This window comes from Ostrea edulis, chromosome 9, assembly GCF_947568905.1.
Source record: "Ostrea edulis chromosome 9, xbOstEdul1.1, whole genome shotgun sequence".
Classification (NCBI taxonomy): Eukaryota; Metazoa; Mollusca; class Bivalvia; order Ostreida; family Ostreidae; genus Ostrea; species Ostrea edulis.
Genome location: NC_079172.1, coordinates 12,741,024 through 12,764,005, shown reverse-complemented (window position 1 = coordinate 12,764,005; position 22,982 = coordinate 12,741,024). Strand labels below are relative to the sequence as shown.

Here is a 22,982-nt window from a genome sequence, read left to right as displayed (position 1 = left end):
GGAATTGTGCTCCTTTGATAGCTAATCTGGCTTTATATTCTTATGAGGCAACATTTATTCGAAAGCTTCTCCATGAGAAGAAAATATATCCTGCTGTGGCAATCAACTCGACATTTAGATATGTCGACGACGTTTTATCCATTATGAATAATCATTTTCATTCATATGTCAATTCGATATATCTCTGTGAACTCGAAATCAAAGACATCACAGAGTCTTCCACATCTGCTTCCTATTTCGAAATTTTATTGACATAAATGTTAATAGCAAACGAACAATTAAAGTTTATGACAAATGGGATGATTTCCGCTTTTTTTATTGTTAACTTCCTATATCTATGTAGCAATATTCCATTATCACTTGTATGAAAGGTGAAGATAACGAACAGTGATCGATCTCATAACTCTTATAAGAAATACAAAATTAAGAGAAGAACAAATACGGCCCATGGACATATCAGAGGCGGGATAAGGTGCCTAGGAGGAGTAGGTAATCCCCTGTTGACCGGTCACACCCACCGTGTTTGTGGAGTTTAATGTTCTCAACTGATTCGTTATGGAAGAGCTTGTTCTGCGTGTGGTCAGTCGAGGCAGGCTATTGACAAACAAGTTGATGTTACAAGGGTTTCAACAGTATTGTTTAAAGTCAACATTATGCAAATTCTACGGTCGATATAGCGATCTAGTTATCCAGTACAACCTGTCATTGGTTCAAATGCTGTCTGGCATCTTTCATCCAAAGTGTTTAATATTTTCTTTACAAATTACACACTGATTTTGACTGTGAAATACTGTTTTGTGATCAAGATACAGTGCTCACGACAAGTGTGACCGGTCGACAGGGGATGCTTACTACTTCTAGGCACATGTTCCCGCCTCTGGTATGTCCAGGGGTCCATGCTTCCCTAACTCTTAATTTTGTATTTCTTATAGAAGTTATGATAATTGTTCGTTATGTTCACCTTTTCATTATGAACTTCTCAAGAACTATCAGGGCAATTTCAACTTGGTACAGATATCCTAATGTGGACTGAAATACGTTTGAATATAGAGTCCTCCCCTTACAGGCGATCTCGTTAAAAAGGTGGTGGCTTACAAAACACTGGACAAGAAAATTTAAAGAAAAAATGTTTCCTCATATTAGTGAATATCACAGTTTGTCAAAGCAGGAAGTGATTATAATAGAGATTCAAAGTTTTACATACAAATATGTAGGATATTACCTAGAAATAAAAAAAAAATCTTTCTCTGAAGAACCACAAGGATATAGTTTTTCAATTAATATGCAAATATTCCCATGTTAATTGAATTAAATCATAACCTATTTTTGAGACCAAAACTGGGCCAAATAGGGTTTTTTTTTTAACATTGGAGCTCTTATCCTTGGACGAATTTGGCTCCACTTTTTTGGCACGCTGTTTTTGGCTACATTTAGCTCTAAAACTTCATAGTTATTTCGGATTTCAAACATTTCGATTGAGCATCACTAAAGAGACATTATTTGTCGAAATGCACATCTGGTGCATCAACATTGGTACCGTATAAGTTTTACATTATGACCCCTGGGTCGAGGCCTCTGCTGGTGGACTGTTAGTCCCCGAGGGTCTCCACAGCCCAGTGAGTTAGTACTTCGTTACTAGCTTGAAAATACGGATGCATATTTAATTGCTGTTATAAAATTTAGAAATTCATTTCAAAATTAAGGATGATCTCCCTCGTGCATAGCTCTTATCCTTGGACGAATTTGGCTCCACTTTTTTGGCACGCTGAATTTGGCTACATTTAGCTCTAAAACTTCATAGCTATCGGATTTCAAACATTTCGGTTGAGCATCACTGAAGAGACATTATTTGTCGAAATGCGCATCTGGTGCATCAAAATTGTTACCGTATAAGTTTTACATTTAAATATAAAAATTCTGTAGAATAACCACAAGACTTTAGAATTTAGCGAAGATAACAGGTAGCATATAATTGTCTGAATCATGCTTCTTTGACCAAACGTAGATATATAATGAATTGTGAATCCTTTAGAATCTCTCTAACAAGAAAATGACTATTGAGTTTTGTTTTTGTTTCAAAGTGGTAGTCAAATACCCAGTGGATACAATTGTCAAGTGACAGATCCTCTTTTATTATTGATCCACGTTTAGTGTCCCAGATATATTTCTCCTCCCAACTTCGGTGAGCAATGTAATCCAGGCCCGGACTCTTATTCAAGTTACCACAATGACCCAAACACCTCCCAGGCTATAGACATCAACGTTTGAAATAAAAATAGCAACATTGAAAGAAAGGAATGAAATTAATGGAGTTTTTGAGATACACATGTTCGTTTATTGCAAATAGAAAGTCAGTAGCAAGTTATATACTCTTTATCATACATCTAATTATATACATACACTATTATTGTACGTCAACTACTACTCGTATGTACGATATTAGAGCAAAAGCTTGTGATAAAGTATGTACATGTATTATTATCTGCATAATTGATATTACTTTCATTCATAAGTCGATTCGATATATCCCTGTGAGCTCGAAGTAAAAAAAAAAACCCACCGCAGAGTCGTCCATTTCTGCATCATACTTAGATATTTTATTGAAAGTAGTCATTAACGGCAAACTGACAATTCAACTGTATGACAAACGGGATGATTTCTGATACTCCATCGCCAACTTCCCATATTTATGTAGTAATATTCCATTATCACCTGCATATGGTGTTTATATCTCTCAACTGATTCGATATGCAAGAGCTTGTTCTGCGTATAGTCAGTTTTTAAATCGAGGCAAGATACTGACAAACAAGTTGATGGTATAGGGGTTTTAACAATCTCGATTGAAGTCAGCATTTCGCAAATTCTATGGTCGTTATAACGATCTAGTTCGTCAATAAAACATATCGTTGGGTCAAATGCTGTCTGACGTGTTTCATACCGATTGTTAAGCCGTTCTTGGCACACTGATTTTGACTACGGATAACTCCGTTTACCTGATCAGGATATAGGGCTCACGGCGGGTGTGACCGGTCGACAGGAGATGCTCACTCCTCCTAGGCACCTGGTGCCACCTCTGGGGTGTCCAGGGGTCCGTGTTTGCCCAACTATCTATTTTGTATTGCTTATAAGAGTTGTGAGATTGATCATTGTTCATTATCTTCACCTTTCATAAGCAAATATGTTACACTTTTCTATAAATTTCATCGATATGTAGGTCGCCACAGTGAACGTTGGAAATATCTAGATTTTAATCATGATCTATGATTCATGACAAGGAAAACGATTTGTTTAAATAGTATATCAAGCACCGATTACAAATATTACAAACAAAGCACACATACACATTCGTCAGTGATTGAAACGAAGAAGAACACAAACAGAGATAATCAAAACCAGTTTAAATCCAGCTTCTCTAGTTGTTCCGGTGGAGGTGCATGGTTTCCCTGTCTCTGTGGGTTTACTCTTTGTTTCAGTAATCCATCGATTGACATTCTTCTCCAGGACATTCAGTGGAAGGGCTCCATCTTTCAGAACAACGGAGTGGAAATCCTTGATGTCAAACTTGGACCCTTTATAAATAATATAATGGACTGAATATTATAGATATTTCCAACATAACGCAAGCATTAAATTAAGCAAAGTCATCGTCATCGCCTATTCACGAGTTCTATATTCCAAAATACTTGTGTAGCATGTTACTTTAAACTCGTGAAATATTTAAGATAAGTAATTATCCCAAAGAAACCTATAAATAATCAATCTTAATGTTTTTAGTGTACATACTGAAAATTGCTTATAAGAAAGTTGACAGGACTTTCAACGCTTTTTCTATAAACACGTAGCATTGTTTTTCAAAGTGGGGTAGCTGGAGGAGATGTTGATATCCTCATTGTCTAAAATTCTTGACAAGCCCCCCCCCCCCCCCCCCCCCCAAAGCGAAGCAAAATTATAGGACGTGTTATTTTGCCAAACTTAAATCATTGGGTGGTGGTCCTTCACTACATGGGTTCAATCATGAGTTAGTTAGATATCACATTCTTACCATTCAATAGTGCTATAAAAAGTGCACGGGCAGGAATTCATTTTCTCTTACTTTAGAAATAACTGACTTTGTATGTTGAATGTGTGCCCCCCCCCCCCCCTCCGATTCTACGTGCCTGCTCTATGTATTATATACTGTAAAATATAATTACCTGCCCTGCGAGCAATAATACTGCAACTATGTAGAATGTAGAATGCGAAAGGGATATGTCACAAATTAAAACACAGATTTGTGATACTAATTTGAGTGAAAATACTATAAAAAGTTTTCCTTTGTACATGTAGTCTATCACCCTCTGCATACTTTTTTTTTTTTTACATGGACTGCTACTTGAATATACCTATGCACTTAGCCATGTAGATGGAAGAAAGACATTTGAATTCGATCGATCGATCGATCGAGAGAGAGAGAGAGAGAGAGAGAGAGAGAGCATATGTGATATGATTTTGTCACTAATATGGTATAATTGTCCATTTGTATTGCAAAAACAAAAAACAAAAAAAACAACAAAACACCCCCCCCCTCCAAATCCAAACAACAACAACAACAACAAAAAACACAGTCATATTGTATCATATTTTATTTGTATTTTATATCTTCCATTTGTATCATATGATTTTTCATTTTAGTTCTGTAATCTTTTATTTGTATCGTAAATGTCATTTGTATTGATTCATTTTCATTGCATCCGAGGGATTGTGTAATCTGTCTTGTCACAACGGATTTCATTGGTGTAATCTTAAGTTATTGTTTATCGAATTTGTTCATGTGCGAGATGTTCAAGATGGTTTACACGAGGTCAAATTCACGAACCACGTTTCGCAGGAAAGTATATGTACCGTATTTGTTAGATGCAATGGCTGGAAGACCCCTTTAATATATTTCATCGTTTTTATGCGCCTATTGCGAATAGCGAATGTTTAACTGTTTAACTTATGGTGGATCCAATACATTTCTGAACAGAAGGGGGTGCCTTGAGATCCCTATTGAGTCTAGAAAAAAGCCTTAATGGGGACAAGGACTCGGATTTCCCTGCAACTACTCAATTCTGACAAAATAAAACATATATGCTTTTTGACATAAGAGGGGATGTGCCCGGATCTGAATACGACTTTGCTAGCTACGCTGCAAAGAACTGCTAGCGGTAGTTCAGTGATTTATCGCTTCCTGACCTGGAAGTTGTGAATTCGATCCCCGCTCATGCCATTGCCGCATCAAACCTAAGGCATAAACATAGGTAGTGATTGTTCCAAACATTCAACATTTAAAAGTGATAATCACGAGTCTTTCAGATATGACCTTAAGGTCAGGGATCCCGTGTTGCGACAGGTGTTGGTGAGCCCCCATTTCTTCACCACAAATGTGTGGATGAGTAGTAAATGTACACACAATTTAGTATGGAATTCATGTCATGATTATTTGTGTAGTAGGCATATATGTACAAATTTGACAGAATCAATGAGATTAATAGAATCCTTCATTAGAACGAGTGTGGGATAGGGAAATTCCACCTCTGGAACAAGATTCGCAGTCTAGGACGAGGCTTTGCCGAGTCCTATAGACAGCGAATCTTGTTCCAGAGGTGGAATGTTCCTATCCGAACAAGTAAATAATGAAGGATTACTTTTCTCACATTTTACCTACAGTTTAGTGTATAAATTTAGGAGCTTTGAGAAAATTTTAAATTATCAAAATCCTCATTTGAACTTAAATAATCCTTTATTATTTAGTCGTGTGGGATAGGGAAATTCCACCTCTGGAACAATATTCGCTGTTTAGGACTCGGCAAAGCCTCGTCCTAGACTGCGAATCTTGTCCCCTCGGTGGAATTTCCCTATCCCACACTCGTACTAATGAAGGATTCTATTAATCTCACACGGCTGTCTCACATGGGTAAAGTCGATCTCACACTGGTGATAATGTGAGAAAATAGTATTAAAAAGAACGAACGATACAGAATTCCACAGAATGTTTTTTGTTTGTTTTAAATTTACACAATTTTAATTGAGATATTTTTCATTCATACAGAGTCGTCAACAAATAAAGAGACTTCTCAAGTGTAGCAGGGCCCCTTCTGGGCAGTCTGCACTATAAATCACTACCATCGTCAGTCAACGAGACTTGTCATGAATTTTGACCTATGCAAAATCTCAGTTTCAAAGGTCATATTCTTATAATCTATCTCTTTTACTTCTAATGCCGGGTAAAGAAACAGTCACACCTTTGTTAAATATCTTGGGTTCAACGCGGAGTAGGAATCTAGAATTTACAATAATATTTAAAAATTAAGAAAGACATACCTAATTCATCTTGAGCCTTGATACGCAGTTCCCTAATTTTGAGTTCACCGATTTTGTATGCGCATGCTTGACCTGGCCATGTCAAATATCGATCAACTTCCGTCGTGATCTTATTTTCACTGTAAGCGGTGTAATTTAGCATGTATTCCACCGCTCGTTCTCTTGTCCAACTGCAGGAAAAAGATACAGCATTTTACCGTGAAATCATATATATATTCAATCTGTGAAGGAGGGTTATCAAAATATCAGATGCTGAAATTATTATCAGATGAATTGATTCATTTGTTGCTTTCGAAAAAAAAAAACCTAACATAATTCTTGAACTTATATTATGATTTGTGCTTAATATCACCTTGCCATTTGACCTTGATTTTTGATTGCATATTCCCTGTGTACCTATTAGATTTCAGTATACAAGGTTGTTTTAGATGGAGATCTTTAGGTTGAAGTTGTACCGTTGTTTTACTTTATGTGTATAACACCATTTATCCTTTGTTATCATGAATTGCTGTGGCAGAAAAATCAAATTACGCAATACAAACTTGAAGTAATGCAGTCCGGTATCAACAACAAGACGACACGCTCGGAATATTTCTGATCCGTATCTTCCCATCCTGAAATGATGATAGAGAAAATTCAGGTGTTCACATTTTCCATTTGTTAGATTTTATGTACTGTAACTATTTACAGATTATGTGGAAAAGGAAACATTTACTGAATCAGCAGTTGAAATTTTAACGATGTACACGTACATTATTATAGATATCATAGAAAACTATACTGACATGTCGTAGTCCGTCTTATACAACTCCATTTCTTCACCCAATGATTCTGCATACAACGCCCATCCCTGAGGATAAGTAAATAACTAAAGTGAAACAGAAATACAACGGATACCTTAATAAAGAACTAATTCCTCTACGAACCGAAATCCATCTACTGGAATACCCCCCCCCCCAACCCCCCCCCCCAAAAAAAACCCCAACAACAACAACACCCCCTACAAAGAAACAACAACAAAAAAAAACCCCCCAAAAACAAAAAACAAACAAATGGTTGCACTCCTGCAGTGGCCTTTCTCCGGAACACGTTCATATTTAATGTATTTGGATATTCTGAATATATTGAATGTAATCCATTGGCTGTGAGAATGAATTTCAATATCAGAGTTGTGACTATACTATACCATATATTTAGTGTTAATGTATTTAAGATATTGTTATATACAAAATACTATAAAATATTACATAGATACAGTGATGAATAAAGTAGGATTGCTTAACACGCTAAATAATGTAGAGATATCTGATGTGCGACACATCTGGAAGAATTTTGAATGGTTGAAAATTGTATTATGTTACGAAAATAAATCATTCTAGAAAATTTACAACATAAAATAAACGTTGTGCAAGCATGTTAAAGGACAATCCCACTCTTCAGCGATATCTTCTGTATTGATGAAAGCATCACTATTCTAATATCTTTTTGGTTTACCGTCGCATTCTAGAATATTGTGTGCATTCATATAGAAATGCCACCAGCTATATATAGGTGAATGACACTCAAGGCCATGACAGTACGGTTCTTGATTGTGCTGACGTCTCAGTCTCATATCCGAAAAACAAAACCCCGTGACTTCCACTTCTAAATCCTGGCGATAGCAGAAGGAATGTCTGCGTCGTAGGATTGATTAGAATATGAATGCATCTGTATATTGAAATTGACAGAGATTCGTTCACAGATGACAGAATCATTGCTAAGGATGTCAGGATTAATTTTGCGTAATCTAAACTTTTTTTATATTGTGTAAGAATAAGAAACATGTGGGTACCTCAACAAATGCTGAATAGAACTGGGCCTCAAACGGCACTGCGAATACATATCCACCCATGTTTTTCCTGAAGCTAGGGATTTTAACAGTAGACGCAATACTGATCTGGAATGAGAAAGCATGGATACTTTTACCTCAATATAGACAATGTAACAATGAGGTATAATAAGTACTTGACATAGCTACCAATGATACGTCTCTTGCGTCATTAGGCAGCCCAAGGGGACTTTGAAAAGCGATTCTAAATTTTCAATTTTTGCAGTATATCATAGAATTGCATTTATATGATTCTCCATATCCCTACACAAGATTACATTCCTGAAAGAAAGTTTTGATGATAAATTATCTCACCTGCAAATGATGACCTGGATTGGTTTCGTGAATGAGTAAAGCCATGAAATTTATCGTCACTCTAAAACAAAACATCTACTAGTATAATGAAAAATCCCACTGCTGTGAGTATAAAGTACAATAAACAATTTCAAAATACACACAAGGAGATCCCAAACCTTTTCTCAATAGTTTGTACCGAAATAAAAGGTTTTTGATAAGGAAGAGCAAAACATAAGGTCAATATTTCATTTTTTTTTTGCACTAGTATCAAGACTTAAAATTTATTACAGCCAAAATGTCATGTGATCTAGAAAGAATTTATTCTCTGGAAAAGATGTACACCATCATGTGATTGGAACCAATCTGGATTTTCCTTTCTTTCTCTGAAGGGGCCGAATTTGGTCCATATACATATGTAGAATGTGTATTATTAAGAGATTTACCAAAAATTTAAAAATCTTTAATTTTTTAGATTCACTATGCGAAATAGATGATACCATACCACGTATATATATATATATATATATATATATATATATATATATATATATAAAACCCACAAATTTTAATACTGTTCTCCAGACGGAAACCACAATTGTTAAAAAATGTAGACTTTCATTTAAAGTTAAAGAAATCCGAAGAAGTAGTACATGATGTCATATATTAGGACTAACAGCAATTTCCTAAGCTATAAATATTCTTCATTAAAATAAAGAAAAATGGACAATAATCTATACAACATATGACCCTTTTAGATATACATATCTGTAAACATCATTTACTAGTATTATGTTTAGACAGGTTATTTTGGAAATGTCAGCTCAGCATCTTAGAGATCAAACTTCTTACTGTGGTTGACTCTGATTAGGATATAACCCATACTCTTTTCACTATCATTGCAATCTAAATTTGAAGTTGATTTTTTTCAATATTGCCACAAGGGGCATATATGTCTCTAAATATTTCTTGTTTATTATAACCATTGATGATGAATTTTACGATATGCTACTTTTGTGGGAAATATATTTTGCAACGCTCTCCAAGAAGTGTTATCCGGAGATACATTTATGCTATGATATGCTATTTTCCCTTCAATTAAAAAAAATAATGGTTGGTTGATATCATTTTAAAATATTATTGGAATCTCTCGAGAAGAACTTGCTTGGTTTCAAAAAACTTATGGATACTTTCTGATTGTACAGTTTTGTAACATTCTGATATACTTCCTTTAAAATATATCCCCTTAACCCTGTAATTATTTATCTAAGTTTGTTTGATATCACTATATGGTGAAAACTTTCATGCAAGAAGAAAGGTTCGTCATCTTTGATATCAATTGCATCTAAGTCTACTATAGATGTCTATAGGTATTCTTTTTATCACTTTTTTGTTTCCTTTATCTGTTCGACTTTCAGAGACGTCAACATTTCGCTCTTTAATTGTACTATTTCATTATTGATTCGTATCACATATCAATTTTAGATGATGAATTTGAATATTTTTTATGTTTACGACAAATTTTTCCACCAAAAATGTTACAATTCGCAATTTTTGTTTACTCTTCCTATCATATTTATTGTTCTGTTTGTGACTACGCTGTTATTTAATGTGTTTCTAAAGGCAGCATTATTTTGAGTGAAGTTTATGTGAGTAGCAAATCCCTTGATATGTTGTGAAATATGGATTAAAAAGAATTAAGAAATATGCCTATTTTGAATTTCATTTAAACTGCTGTAGTTGTTGATTTGGTTGACAGGTATGTTATTTTCATTTGATATTAGGCGGAAGCGCCCATTGCAAATGGTTTGAGGACCTTTTAGGTCACAGAGGTCATTCAGCCCTTTTCTGTGGTAAAGTTCACAGTGTGATAATAAGAACTGTGGAAATATAAATTTTTATTCAATGGAAAAAATTTTGTACTGCAATATCCCACCTCTGGTATATCCAGGGTTCCGTGTTTGCCCAAATCTCTGTTTTGTATTGCTTGTATTGCACGCTGTTTTTGGCTATATTTAGATCTAAAACTTCATAGTTATTTCGGATTTCAAACATTTCGGTTGAGCATCACTGAAGAAACATTATTTGTCGAAATGAGCATCTGGTGCATCAAAATTGGTACCGTATAAGTTTTACATTATAGGAGTTATGAGATTGATCCCTGTTCGTTATATTCGCCTTTCACAAAATAGAGAGCTGGGAAAACACGGATCCCTTGACATAGCAGAGGTGGGAGCAGGTGCCTATGAGGAGTAGGCATTCCATGCCGACCGGTCACACCCGCTGTGAGCCCTATATCTTGATCAGGTCAACGGAGTTATCTGCAGTCAAAATCAGTGTGCCAAGAACGGCCTAACGATCGGTATGAAACACGTCGGTCGGACAGCATTTAACCCAATGATAGGTTGTATTGGCAAACTAGATCTTTAAAACGACCATAGAATTTGTGAAATGCTGACTTTAAACGAAACTGTTGAAACCCCTGCACCATCAACCCGTTTGTCAGTAGCCTGTTTCAATTTAAATACTGACCATACGCAGAACAAGCTCTTGCGTATCGAATCAGTTGAGAGATATAAACACCACATGGAGGTGATAATGAAATATTCTACATAAATATGGGAAGTTGACAACGGAGCTGAAATCATCCCGATTTTCATAAAGTTGAGTTGTTAGAAAAAGAGTTTGTACATTTGTAGAAAAGTTAAAACTTGATAAACTGTATGGAAATTTATGCTATGCATTTTTTTTTTTTTACAATTGATGTGTAGCGTTGTTGTATATATTTATCGTCTTGCTCAATATGTTGCTTTTTCTAATTGCCTCTCTCTATATTTATATTTTCGATGTTTTGGCCTTCCATATCTTTATCTAATTCAATTTCCTCATGAATGATATACAGATGTGAACAATGTGTGTATGACTTCTGATAAATATAGCCTATTCTAGCGGCTAGAATCCCGAACGAAATGAAAGTAGAATGTAAATATTACAAATTTAAAATACATAAGATTATGAACTGCAACGCTTCACGACATCTTTAACAGGTCTTGCCATTCACTTAATGCATATTATGTTTTCATGAAGCTAATATTTTTATGCCCTTTATAAAAGAAGGGACATTGTTTTAGATCAAAATTTGACGTCAAACACGGCGTAGGAAAACATAATGTGATATCCAAGGCCAAAACATGTAATAGATGATATCCACCGGATAAAGGAGTAAACATGTGATAAATAAAACTTCTTATTTCAAAATTCATTGACGGTCGATAACTAGTTTCAATAACTTTGAATCCTATGTCTGAATTGTCAGTGCTCAATTAATTCGAACTTACGATTTATTAGGATGATGAACATTGGCTTGAAAGACCCCCGGGCGTGATCCGTCCGATGGTCCTGCTATATACATACCCCCGACACCATCAGTCGGGCTTGGCTCCGCACTACAGAGAACAAGTAATTCTAATACAACTCACACATTGTATAAAAAAGCACGCAATTAGCTGTAAATATTTCCGATGTATACATATTCTTCTTTAATAAAATACGCTCAGAAGGAAACCAATTGCTTTTTTATTTCAGGAGTGAGATTATTTTTGTCGATTTTTAGAATACTTCATGAACACAAAACGTACGTAATTAGAATAACTTTTAGTTGATTATTGTTTTTGAATGACAGAATACGTACTTTACAGGAAGATCTGGAAGGTCTCTAAAATAAGAAGACAGCTTTGGTTGTATGTCATTTTTTATTGCATTTTTGTACCACTGGATTATTTCATCCTGGAAAAATGATGAAAGTTTATCTTCAAAGTTATGATCACATATAATTGAAAAAAGCTTTTATCATTTAATTTGTAAAATAAATTTTGAGATGGATAAGACAAATTTTGATTAATTTGATTAAAGTTTTCTTACACCGGTTTGAAAGTAAAACTTTGGATCCGCCTTCACTTTATCAAAGAAGTCTTTGACAGAACCTTGGTGGTTCAGCTTCACCATGACCTGTAAATATTTCAGTAATCCAATGAATTATCAGAAATTGCTCCTCCTCCTAACATTTCTTAGATAAGGCGGTGCAGTATTAAGCAACAAACCACAGGACTTAATTGAGTGAAAATTACCTAGTCATATCCTAGGCACCTGACCCCACTCCTGGTGTGTCCAAGGGTCCGTGTTTGCCCAACTATCTATTTTGTATTGCTTGTAAGAGCTATGAGATTGATCACTGTTGTTATCTTCACCTTTCATCAGTTTTATTTCTTTTATTGACAAATATTAATTCGTATATTTTCATATAGGAAGTAGTGATAATGTTGAAAGGATTCATATTCTCTAAAATTTCATAGTTATTTCGGATTTCAAAGATTTCGGTTGAGCATCACTGAAGAGACATTATTTGTCGAAATGCGCATCTGGTGCATCAAAGTTGGTACCGTATAAGTTTTACATTATGATCCCTGGGTCGAGGCCTCTGCTGGTGGACTGTTAGTCCCCGAGGATCTCTACAGCCCAGTAGCTAAGTACTTTGTTACTAGCTTGAAAATACGGATGTATATTTAATTGCTGTTACAAAATTTAGAAATTCATTTCAAAATTAAGGATTATCTCCCTCATGCATAGCTCTTATCGTTGGACGAATTTGGCTCCACTTTTTTGGCACGCTGTTTTTGGCTATATTTAGCTCTAAAACTTCATAGTTATTTCGGATTTCAAAGATTTCGGTTGAGCATCACTGAAGAGACATTATTTGTCGAAATGCACATCTGGTGCATCAAAGTTGGCACCGTATAAGTTTTACATTCTAAAAACAATCATTTATACATAAAACTACTTTATCGTATTCGGACTTTGTATACTTCACCTTTTTCATTTCTGAGGAGATTCTCTCGACTTCTTGGAGTCCCTTGTTGTGTACCTCCTCTGGAGACATATCCAGTGAAAGATGCCATCGTAGACATTCCTTGTAGAATTCTACTCCCCTGTCCCAACTACTTACACCGAAACCGGATCTGGTGTGTTTAGAGTATACCTAAAAAGTAGACATGGTAACATTTGTAGCTTAGTCGCATATTTGAAATTACAAAAAGTAAACCACTCATCCACTAATTTTACTTACATTCACAAGATATGCTTTCAAATCTCTGTACTTTTGGACAATGGCTCTGACAGCTGTTTTGGCTCTATTGCGCATGTCTATTCTGATCAGAAAACTCATAAATTATGCATTCTTGATTCATACAAAAATAAATAATAAATCCATTACCGGTTTGTGAGTTACTAATCAAACGATAAGACTGTATGCATGTTAAACCCGTTTAAATTCATGAAAAATAATTTTCTGCAACAATTCATAAACTTCGTGAGTTCAACCCCGGATAGGGGCGGAAGTGGGTATCCAAATAAAGTGAAATTTTCTGTGCTTTATATCAAATATTTCTTCACTTAGGGCAGTTATGTTCATTTAAGAGTTCATTGCTATTTCTGTGCTTTATATATATATATATATATATATATATATATATATATATATAAAGCACAGAAAATTTCACTTTATATGGATACCCACTTCCGCCCCTACCCGGGGTTGAACTCACGACCTGCGGAACCAAATCTCCTAGCAGCATGTAACCAGCGCGCTAGATCGCTCGACCATCTAGGCAAGTATATATATATATATATATATATTTATATATATATATATATATATATATATATATATATATTTATATATATATATATATATATATATATATATATATATATATATACTCTAAAAATTAATATTAATTGCACAGTTTATCATAAGAACAGCACAATTTACTGAACCTTACAAAATAATTTTTAGACAGCGACACCTGTATACATTTATTTTATACTCGCTACATTGTGGGGTTTGTTGGTTGGTTATATATTGTTTAATATCCCACTCGAGAATTGTTCACTCATATGGAGACGTCATAACTGCCGGTGAAGGACTGCAAAATTTAAGCCATGTTCGGCGCTTAAGGGTTTTGACCAGGGAGAGATCTTCATCGTGCCACACCTGCTGTGAAATAGGACCTCTCATCCGAAGGACCACCCCATTTAATCGCCTTTTACGACTAACAAGGATTACTGAGGATCTATTCTAACCCGGTTTGTGAGTGTTTACATCGGTATTTGAATATCTATGCACTGGTTTGTGTACTTAGGAAACATGCGATATGTCCTTGAAGGAACATGTTTTTGACAATAAATACAGAATACAAAAAATCAAATATCGGTATATTGGTTTATATACAACAAAGTAAAGATAAAAAGGACTCACACGACCTCAAGGTGACTTGAAAAATGTGTTATAAAGGAATTGAATCATATGACCTTATAAAGGGCTATTAGAACGTTAAATATACGGACACTTACTTTTTGGATTCTGTGATTGTCTTTAGATTTGACAATTTATCAAGGAATGGTTGATAAAGCGGAAAATTTGTATCATTTACGCCTTCCAGTATATTATCAATCCGTCCAGGGATCCTGTTCTAAAATTAAAAAGAAAATGTAAAGCATGGCCTCATGTTTTGTGCATTGAAATAATTTAGTTTAAAATTTATTTATTTTACAACGATTAACAAAGAAGTTATACATGTACTACTTCTATCCATGTATCTTGTCGACTCGGATATTTTCGTGAAAAAGCGAGAAATGGTCGTGTAATGTGTTGAAAAGTCATACGTTTGATGTTGTTAATTTGAGAAAAGTGGAGTGATTTGAAATTTACTAAAAGGCCTTATGATATTTTAAATTCCATATTTGATTTACAACACTTCTGACATATGTTGTGGGATATGATGTGAGAGAAAATGAGAGTACCCGAAGAAAACCCACATGTCCATGTGGGCGACCACATCACTCTCTTATATACAAACGCGTCGATCCCGAGGTACGAATTCGTATATCAGCGGTAAGAAGTGAGTGCGCTAATCACTACACTCCCCGGACACTTCAACAGTGTTGTAAGTTTTCATCCAATCTCATCGAATGTATTGCAAGATTCATGAGCAAATATTTCTACAATGACTGAACAACAATCAAATTTTCATATCACGTAGGTACGTCTATATATTACTACATTCTAGAAACAAGGATCTAGTTTACATTTGCTTTTTAGCCATATTCACGTGCCACATTTAAGTACTTAACCTTCGAGATGATAAAACGTATTCTGTCAATATTGAATAATTCATGTCCTCTACTAAAACACATTTTGAATATCATTAGCCTTTGTCTTCCTTTACAAACAATGACTTCGAAATTGAATTAAATGTTTTTACATACCACTGATACATTATGATAGGTGTGGCGTTTCTCTATTGACATATTAAGTCTTTCTATCATTTCTTCCATCTAAAATGAAAAAAAAATATACTTAAATGCAATAATGAAAAACTATAATCTCACTAATAGATTATTTAATCTTATTCATGTTTGTTTACGAATTAAATATGAATAATGACATCGACAGATGGTGATGATTGTAAGGAAGGTTAAGGAGACAAAACAAGGGAGGATGTTATATACAATGATATTGCACTCTTCGAAATTGTTTAATACTACTCGATGTACCTGGTTTGGGTATAATTCCAGACGCTTTATGTAGTTCTCATAGTCACCAACGGTGTCAAATGGTGTTCTTGTTGGAAGATGAGACGGATCAACTTGTGGACCCTCCAAGAAATTGATCGGGTTCAGTGTGTTGTAGCTAAAATAATCATGATATCGTGTAAATAGATGCATCAGTCATGGAAGGTCTAGGAAATTCGTCGTAACCAAGGGAACCACAATAACATGCGAATAAATGTATTATCAAATGAATCTATCTGATTTGAAAACTGTGGCGGGTAAACAAAATCCTTGGTAATACTATGTTTGAATTATGCTGTAAACTTTATATATACAGAGCTCTCGAAACCTGCTTCTGTAGTATCCAGCATTTGAAGATTTTTATCAGGCCGAATATTGAAATGTAATGTGAAATCTACCTGTCCGAGAAAATTTTAACCAATCAAATCCTCCGGAGTTGTAAGTTTCAAGAACACTGTATGTATATTGATTTACCGATCGTAATGCAATTGCTGGTTTATAAGGTAAAAAATAGTTCAATAACGTACGTTCTCCAGTCATATCCTCGAACTATGGTCGACAGTGTATCATTAAAAATATCATAGTCTGTCTTTTCTTTGGCTGTAAGTTGGTTGTAATCAATTCTCCTCAGACGGGTCAGAAGGTCTAGACATTTGTTCTGAAAGTAAATTACAAACTTTACACGGGAATTCTCTATCACATGTTTCTATAGTCATAAAGCATAACATATGAAAATAATTATACCTTATATCAAAAATAGAATATAGATGCACCCCGAAAATAACCCTCACCAAAACCCCAAAAGAACAGCCAGGAAGTACAGATGTAATAAGGTATCATGTGACTATGCACATTGTTCATATCTTATGGTCCAGAAAGTTTCACACCCACACCAAATAGTAATCTCTTCTAGACATTCATACATAATTTAAAACAACAAATCTCGTACATATTCTTCTGCTAATCCGGAGTATGCAAACTTCTCCACTTGGTCGTTGTATTTATAGAGGCCGACAGTTGTGGAATATTCGGGGGATCGCTGCAGACGCCATTCCCCGTACTCCTTTTGTAAGTCGTCGAGGTGAAGTGAAACACATTCATCTGTCGAATTAAATTACTGTTGATAAGCGAGCTAGATTATGATCCTGTCGCAATTTCCCTATACTGTATATCATTTTACTATATTTCATTCGTATCCTCTCAGAATTAGAAATAACTTGTATTAAGCATTGTGAATTTGATTTGTATCTAGAAAATGGATGTATCAATAAAGAAATTGATGTAAAATAAAGATCAGAGTATTGGAATGAGGAGCTGAGGTATCGTTTATGTTTATTAGAGGTTTTCATTTTTCTCTGTACTTGGTCCATATCGTAAAACCTTTTTAAAACTCGATCCATATCTCGTTAAAACTTTGTAAAACTTGACTGTTAAAACGTAAATTTTGTCCATACTTTAAAAAAATGCAAATACGTCTGTATCCTGAATGAAACTTATGTCGAGAATGAAAAAAAAAACAAACAACAACAACAAAACTACATAGTAAAAATTGAATAACGCCAAACTGTAGTTACACTTAAGACAAAATCCTGTTTGTGATAAACTGTAAATAAAGTGAAAGAAAAGTAAATGAAGCTACGTTATCTAAAACTTACGAAAGCCCAGAAGGCTCATTCGAGATTTGAAATTCAAAATACGAGATTCGAAATTCAAAATACGAGATTCGAATTTCGAAATTCAAAATCCAAATTAACCAATCAAAATGTAGGTCACAATAGATTAAAGGTTAGAGGGTACATGCATATACATGTAAACTTAAAATATGACAGAAAGCTTATTCTTCTAATATGTTTACCAAACAACGAAACATTTCTTCTAAAACTATAAATGTTTGGATGCATGTTTAGCATGCAGACAGGCCCGTAGAAAGCGGGAAAGGAGGCAGACAGAAAACTTGTTCCAGCTCCCGCTATTCTCTTGAGAGAAGTCGAGAGGCATGATGAAAGCTATGCCTCTCAACTCTAAAGAAAAGACAGCTCCCACATTAGATGTACATGTAGTTCTGCACTGTATGTGATAACCAGGTAAAATAATGACGAATACACATCATGATACCTTCAATTGAAATCGTATATGAAGCCTATTAACCGATGATACACCTCCAATAATTGATTCTAGATTGATTTGTTTCAGTTATCTATATACACAATGGAGGAAATTCGAATATAGATTGATCTCAGATCTATGTTGTATCTTTTTACATTTTTTAAGCTCCAGGAAGCTTAACTAGGTGCGTGATAACGGCAGAATACTAATCTATCCACGTTTTAAAAATTATCTTATGCACTGATTCGTATTATATCAGCCTACGTACCACAGGGACTGGTAATTTTGTCTGTAACTTAATAATAGTAGGGGTTTATACTATAACACCTCTTAATATTTATTAGGGGGTGATATAGTATAGAACCCTACTATTACCATTGCGGACAAAATTACCGGTTCCTGAGATTATACGTACATACTTGAACATAAAACATACCAGGGGCGTAGCCAGGGTACTTTTGATGTGGACGCCCAAGTAGGCAGGGGATTGGGGGCCACTTTAACTCTCCCAATGGATCCAGGGAAAAGCCCTGATGGGGGCCCAGGGGGCAAGCCCACGGAAGCTGGTAAATTTTAAACGATTTCGATGTGTATATTCGACCCTCCTGAACGCATTTTTCGTACACTTTATAAAATTTGTTACGCAGACATATTCGAGGTCTGTTCTGTTGATATACGAAATGCGGACAAACACTTGTAAAATCTCAACAAGAGGCCCACAGTCCTTATCGGTCACCTGAATACTATTGAAAAAGTATCACTACTTCCATGGGCTATGGAATCTAGAAAAAAATTCCTGTTCTGAATATCTAAGCTAAATTCTAATGTTCAGCAACAGTATAAAACAAGATGTGTTCTTAAAACTTCACTACCCTCAAAAGTGCATACGCTGATGAAAGGCTTTAAATAATAGGTATATTAACATTAAAACATAAAAAAATATGACTAATTTGGACTCATCCTAAAGTCATAACCCTGGGTTGTGAAATTTACCATTTTTGGTACATCCTTTTCTGCTATTCCTAAGTATGCATTTAGATTTTATACAGTATCAGCAAACTTACACATATATACTAAGTTTGGTCCCACCCTGGGGTCAAAACCCTTACTCTGGGGAACATCAAATTTATAATTTTGGTAAAAGACTACCTGCTCTATCCATTTAGTTTTAATTTAGTATCAAAAGCACTAAAGAAAATGTTATTTAAGTGTTTTACACATAAACACTTTTTAACAAGTTTGGTCTCGCTCTGGTGTCAGAACCCCTACCTCGGGAATCATGAAATTTACACTTTGAGTAGAGGCTTTCCTGCTCTACATTACTATGCATTTAGTTTTTCTTACATGTGTGTGGTTCTTGAAAAGAAGATTTTTTTAAAATTGGCCATTTCTTGACAGTTTTTGCCCTGCCCCTAAGGCCCCAGGAGTGCAGGAATTCTGAAATTTACAATTTATGTTCCCCTTGTTCCAAATATGTTTCATACCAAATTTGAAAAGAATTGGAACGATAGTTATCAAGAAGTTACGGACGAAAACCAATTGGAATAGGTCACCTGAGTTTACTCTGTCCAATATCGTTGCATGACGAACCCACTACAAACAATTTTAGAACAAATATAATTGTCATGAATATTGCCTCTCCCTTTTTTTGCAAAAAAGATTTGGACTTTTGTGCGTACAAACGTATGCCTGGCTACGCGTCTGCATACATGTACAATTATGAATCAATGGGACAACCTATTTTGTTTAAAACGTGGATAAGTTAGTGTTCTGTGGTAATGACTAATGACGCACGTAGTTAAGCTTCCTGAACCAATAAAAAATATAAAAAGAGACAACATAGATGGGGGGGGGGGAAATAATTATTCATGGTTCGAATTTCCTCTATTATTTACACCCAGGCGCATATAAAAAATAAACAGGTGAGGGAGATATTTGTACAGGCATCTGAAGTATGGACACTACTAACAACAACCCCCTTTCTGATTTTTTTTTCTGCGGCAATAAATTCCCCGAAATGTGTGGATTCCTTGTCGATCCTATCCCTATTTCTATAATATAAATATGAAGTTATATTACAATGATAAGCACGTACTTTAGCTAAATATAAATTTCGATTTATATAATCATTTCACGCTTTTTGTAAGCTTTAGAGATTGGCCTTCTACCGGTATAATAGAATACAATTTGTCATACCAATAAAAGGCTAGGCCAATCTCTAAAGCTTGCAAAAAGTGTGAAACGATTATATAAATCGAAATTTATATTTAGCTAAACTACGTGCTTGTCATTGTTATATAACTTCATATTTATATTATATAAATTGGGATCTGATAGACAAAGAATCCGCATATTTCAGAGAAATTATCGCTGAAAGAAAAAAATAAATCAGAAAATGGGCTGAACCCATGCGTCTGTGTCATTGTTAACTCAAACATGTATAGTTATCTTCATGTGAAATAAATTATAAGAATATGAACATTCAAGTAGAAAAAAATGGTATGCGAGTAAACCTATAGATTAATCTAAAATCAGATTCCATTACTACGAAGTGTCATCAGTCAATTTTATTCATATAACCGTCGATTCCATTTCAATTAAAGTGTACTATTTAAGGTGTATTCGACCTGGTTCCACCCCTCCCCGCTTTCTGTGAATCTGACTTTCTACAGGCCTGTTTGCATATAATGACATGATTTATAAGGTCAAAATATTGCCCATAATATGAATCAGTGGGATAAGATAATTCTTAAAACGTGGATAGATTATTTTTCTGTGGCAATGACACATGTAGTTTTTAAAGTCGAGGTAAGCTACTGACAAACAAGTTGATGGTACAGGGATTTCTACAGTCTCGATTGAAGTCAGCATTTCGCTAATTCTATGGTCGTTATATAACGATCTAATTCGTCAATACAACCTCGCATTGGGTCAAATGCTGTCTGACGTGTTTCATACCGATTGTTAAGCCGTTCTTGGCACACTGATTTTGACTGTGGATAACTCCGTTTACCTGATCAGGATATGGGGCTCACGGCGGGTGTGACCGGTCAACAGGGGATGCTTACTCCTCCTGGGCACCTGATCCCACCTCTGGTGTGTCCAGGGGTCCGTGTTTGCCCAATTATCTATTTTGTATTGCTTGTAGGAGTTATGAGATTGATCACTGTTCGTTATCTTCACCTTGCATGTAGTTAAACTTCCTAGACCCTAAAAAATGTAAAAATAGCTCGGAGAGAAATATTTATTCATGATTCGAATTTCCTCTAAAGTTTATATATAATAGATAAGTACTTGACCCAAACACCCACAGCTACGAGCCTGTCTGCATGCTGAGCATACATCATGACATTTATAGTTTTAAAAGAAATGTTTCGTTGTTTGGTAAACATATTAGAAGAATAAGCTTTCTGTCATATTTTAAGTTAATATGCATGTACTCTATACCCTTTAATCTATTGTGACCTACATTTTGATTGGTTAATTTGGATTTTGAATTTCGAATCTCGTATTCTGAATTTCGAATCTCGTATTTTTTGAATTTCGAATCTCGAATGAGCCTTCTGGGCTTTCGTAAAAACTAGCAATTTTCTTCGATGCACAAAAATGCTATGTTGGAGAAGTTTATATGCTTCAATTTGTAATCATACAACTAAAATAAGCGATGAATACGAGTTTCGAATTCTTAAAATACTGACACATTATAAAATACACGTAAACAATCTCAATTTGGCATTTTCACTCAATGTTAAAAAATATTGCAGTGTACCAACCTTCTTCGATCAAAAATAGTACGAAAACTATTGTATATTTCCAACGTAACTCCATCACTGCAGTGGCCAAAAGTATGTCATATAGCCTGAAAGATATATTCTGGTATGCAGTTACAATATTCTAGTCAATCACCAATGTACTACAGGCGTATTCAGTGTATCAAGTAAACAGAGCGTGAACTCTGAACGACAACTGCCAGCTTGAAATAAATGTAACAGTTAAGTCTGGTGCAAATTCAGTGTTCCTCATGCAACAACATTCGGATACGACTTTAACGTTTTATGCACACGTTTCGGGTCTCCTTTGAGAAGCAAAAAGCAGTAAACAGCAAACATATATTGCCCTACATATATTTCACCTGTATACCGCGTCATGATAATTGATTTGATACACGTTCTAGAACAAAGAGTTTTCAGGCAAGTCATTGAGCACTCGGTAAACATCTCACTAAGTAATGTGACAGAATTGATGCGCTTCTTATGCTTTATAGTAATGTTTATGTCTATCATCTGTGCAGTTTTACATAGTTTCGAAGTTTTAATAAAAAATTAAGATTACCACACCAGGCAAATCTGAATCGATGGGACTTCTTTTTCAAGATTGTTTACGTTTGTTCGGCACCGGTAAAGTCATTTATACATTTTACCAAATAATCCAACTTTGTTTATTATGCAAAAAAGTTTCCAACTAAACGGTTACACTGTTTAACAAAGTTGAGTCGACAAAAGAGAAATAGGTCAGAGTTATAGAACAATTGACTGGACTTGTACTTGGAAAGGATTTGTTGGATGAAATGTATGTTTGTGAAACATGTGTAAGTAAGTGTCAAATGTTTATGGATTTTTAAAAAGACATGTGTTGACAATCTAAAAATTTATATAAAATACAAAACTTCTTATCAAAAACTCCACTAACATTCTCCTGCCGACTACATGCAACGTTCTGTTGAGAAATTGAAACGCTTAGATTT

General features: G+C 34.9%; 1 protein-coding gene across 1 annotated transcript; it reads right to left on the bottom strand.

The window, feature by feature from the left end:
- Window positions 1-2,312: 2,312 nt before the first annotated feature.
- LOC125659546 (uncharacterized) lies at window positions 2,313-22,333 on the bottom strand. Its single transcript, XM_048891244.2, has 17 exons — window positions 22,012-22,333; window positions 17,082-17,233; window positions 16,660-16,790; window positions 16,115-16,250; window positions 15,827-15,895; window positions 14,912-15,030; window positions 13,626-13,707; window positions 13,371-13,538; window positions 12,425-12,511; window positions 12,195-12,289; window positions 11,842-11,949; window positions 8,525-8,585; window positions 8,174-8,278; window positions 7,128-7,192; window positions 6,885-6,956; window positions 6,343-6,512; window positions 2,313-3,569 (listed from the first exon to the last, which is right to left on the bottom strand). The coding sequence occupies exons 1-17, from the start codon at window positions 22,064-22,066 to the stop codon at window positions 3,349-3,351; spliced, it is 1,896 nt and encodes a 631-aa protein (XP_048747201.2). The 5' UTR covers window positions 22,067-22,333; the 3' UTR covers window positions 2,313-3,348.
- Window positions 22,334-22,982: the final 649 nt, after the last annotated feature.

What these genes read in the sequence shown, in the direction of transcription:
- LOC125659546 (XM_048891244.2), bottom strand. Translation starts at nt 22,066, where the DNA reads ATGGAGTTACGTTGGAAATATACAATAGTTTTCGTACTATTTTTGATC. An exon ending in ACTATTTTTGATCGAAGAAG is followed by an intron (nt 17,234 to 22,011) that starts GTTGGTACACTG and finishes TTAATTCGACAG; the next exon opens with ATGAATGTGTTTCACTTCAC. An exon ending in TCTATTCAGCATTTGTTGAG is followed by an intron (nt 7,193 to 8,173) that starts GTACCCACATGT and finishes ACTTATCCTCAG; the next exon opens with GGATGGGCGTTGTATGCAGA.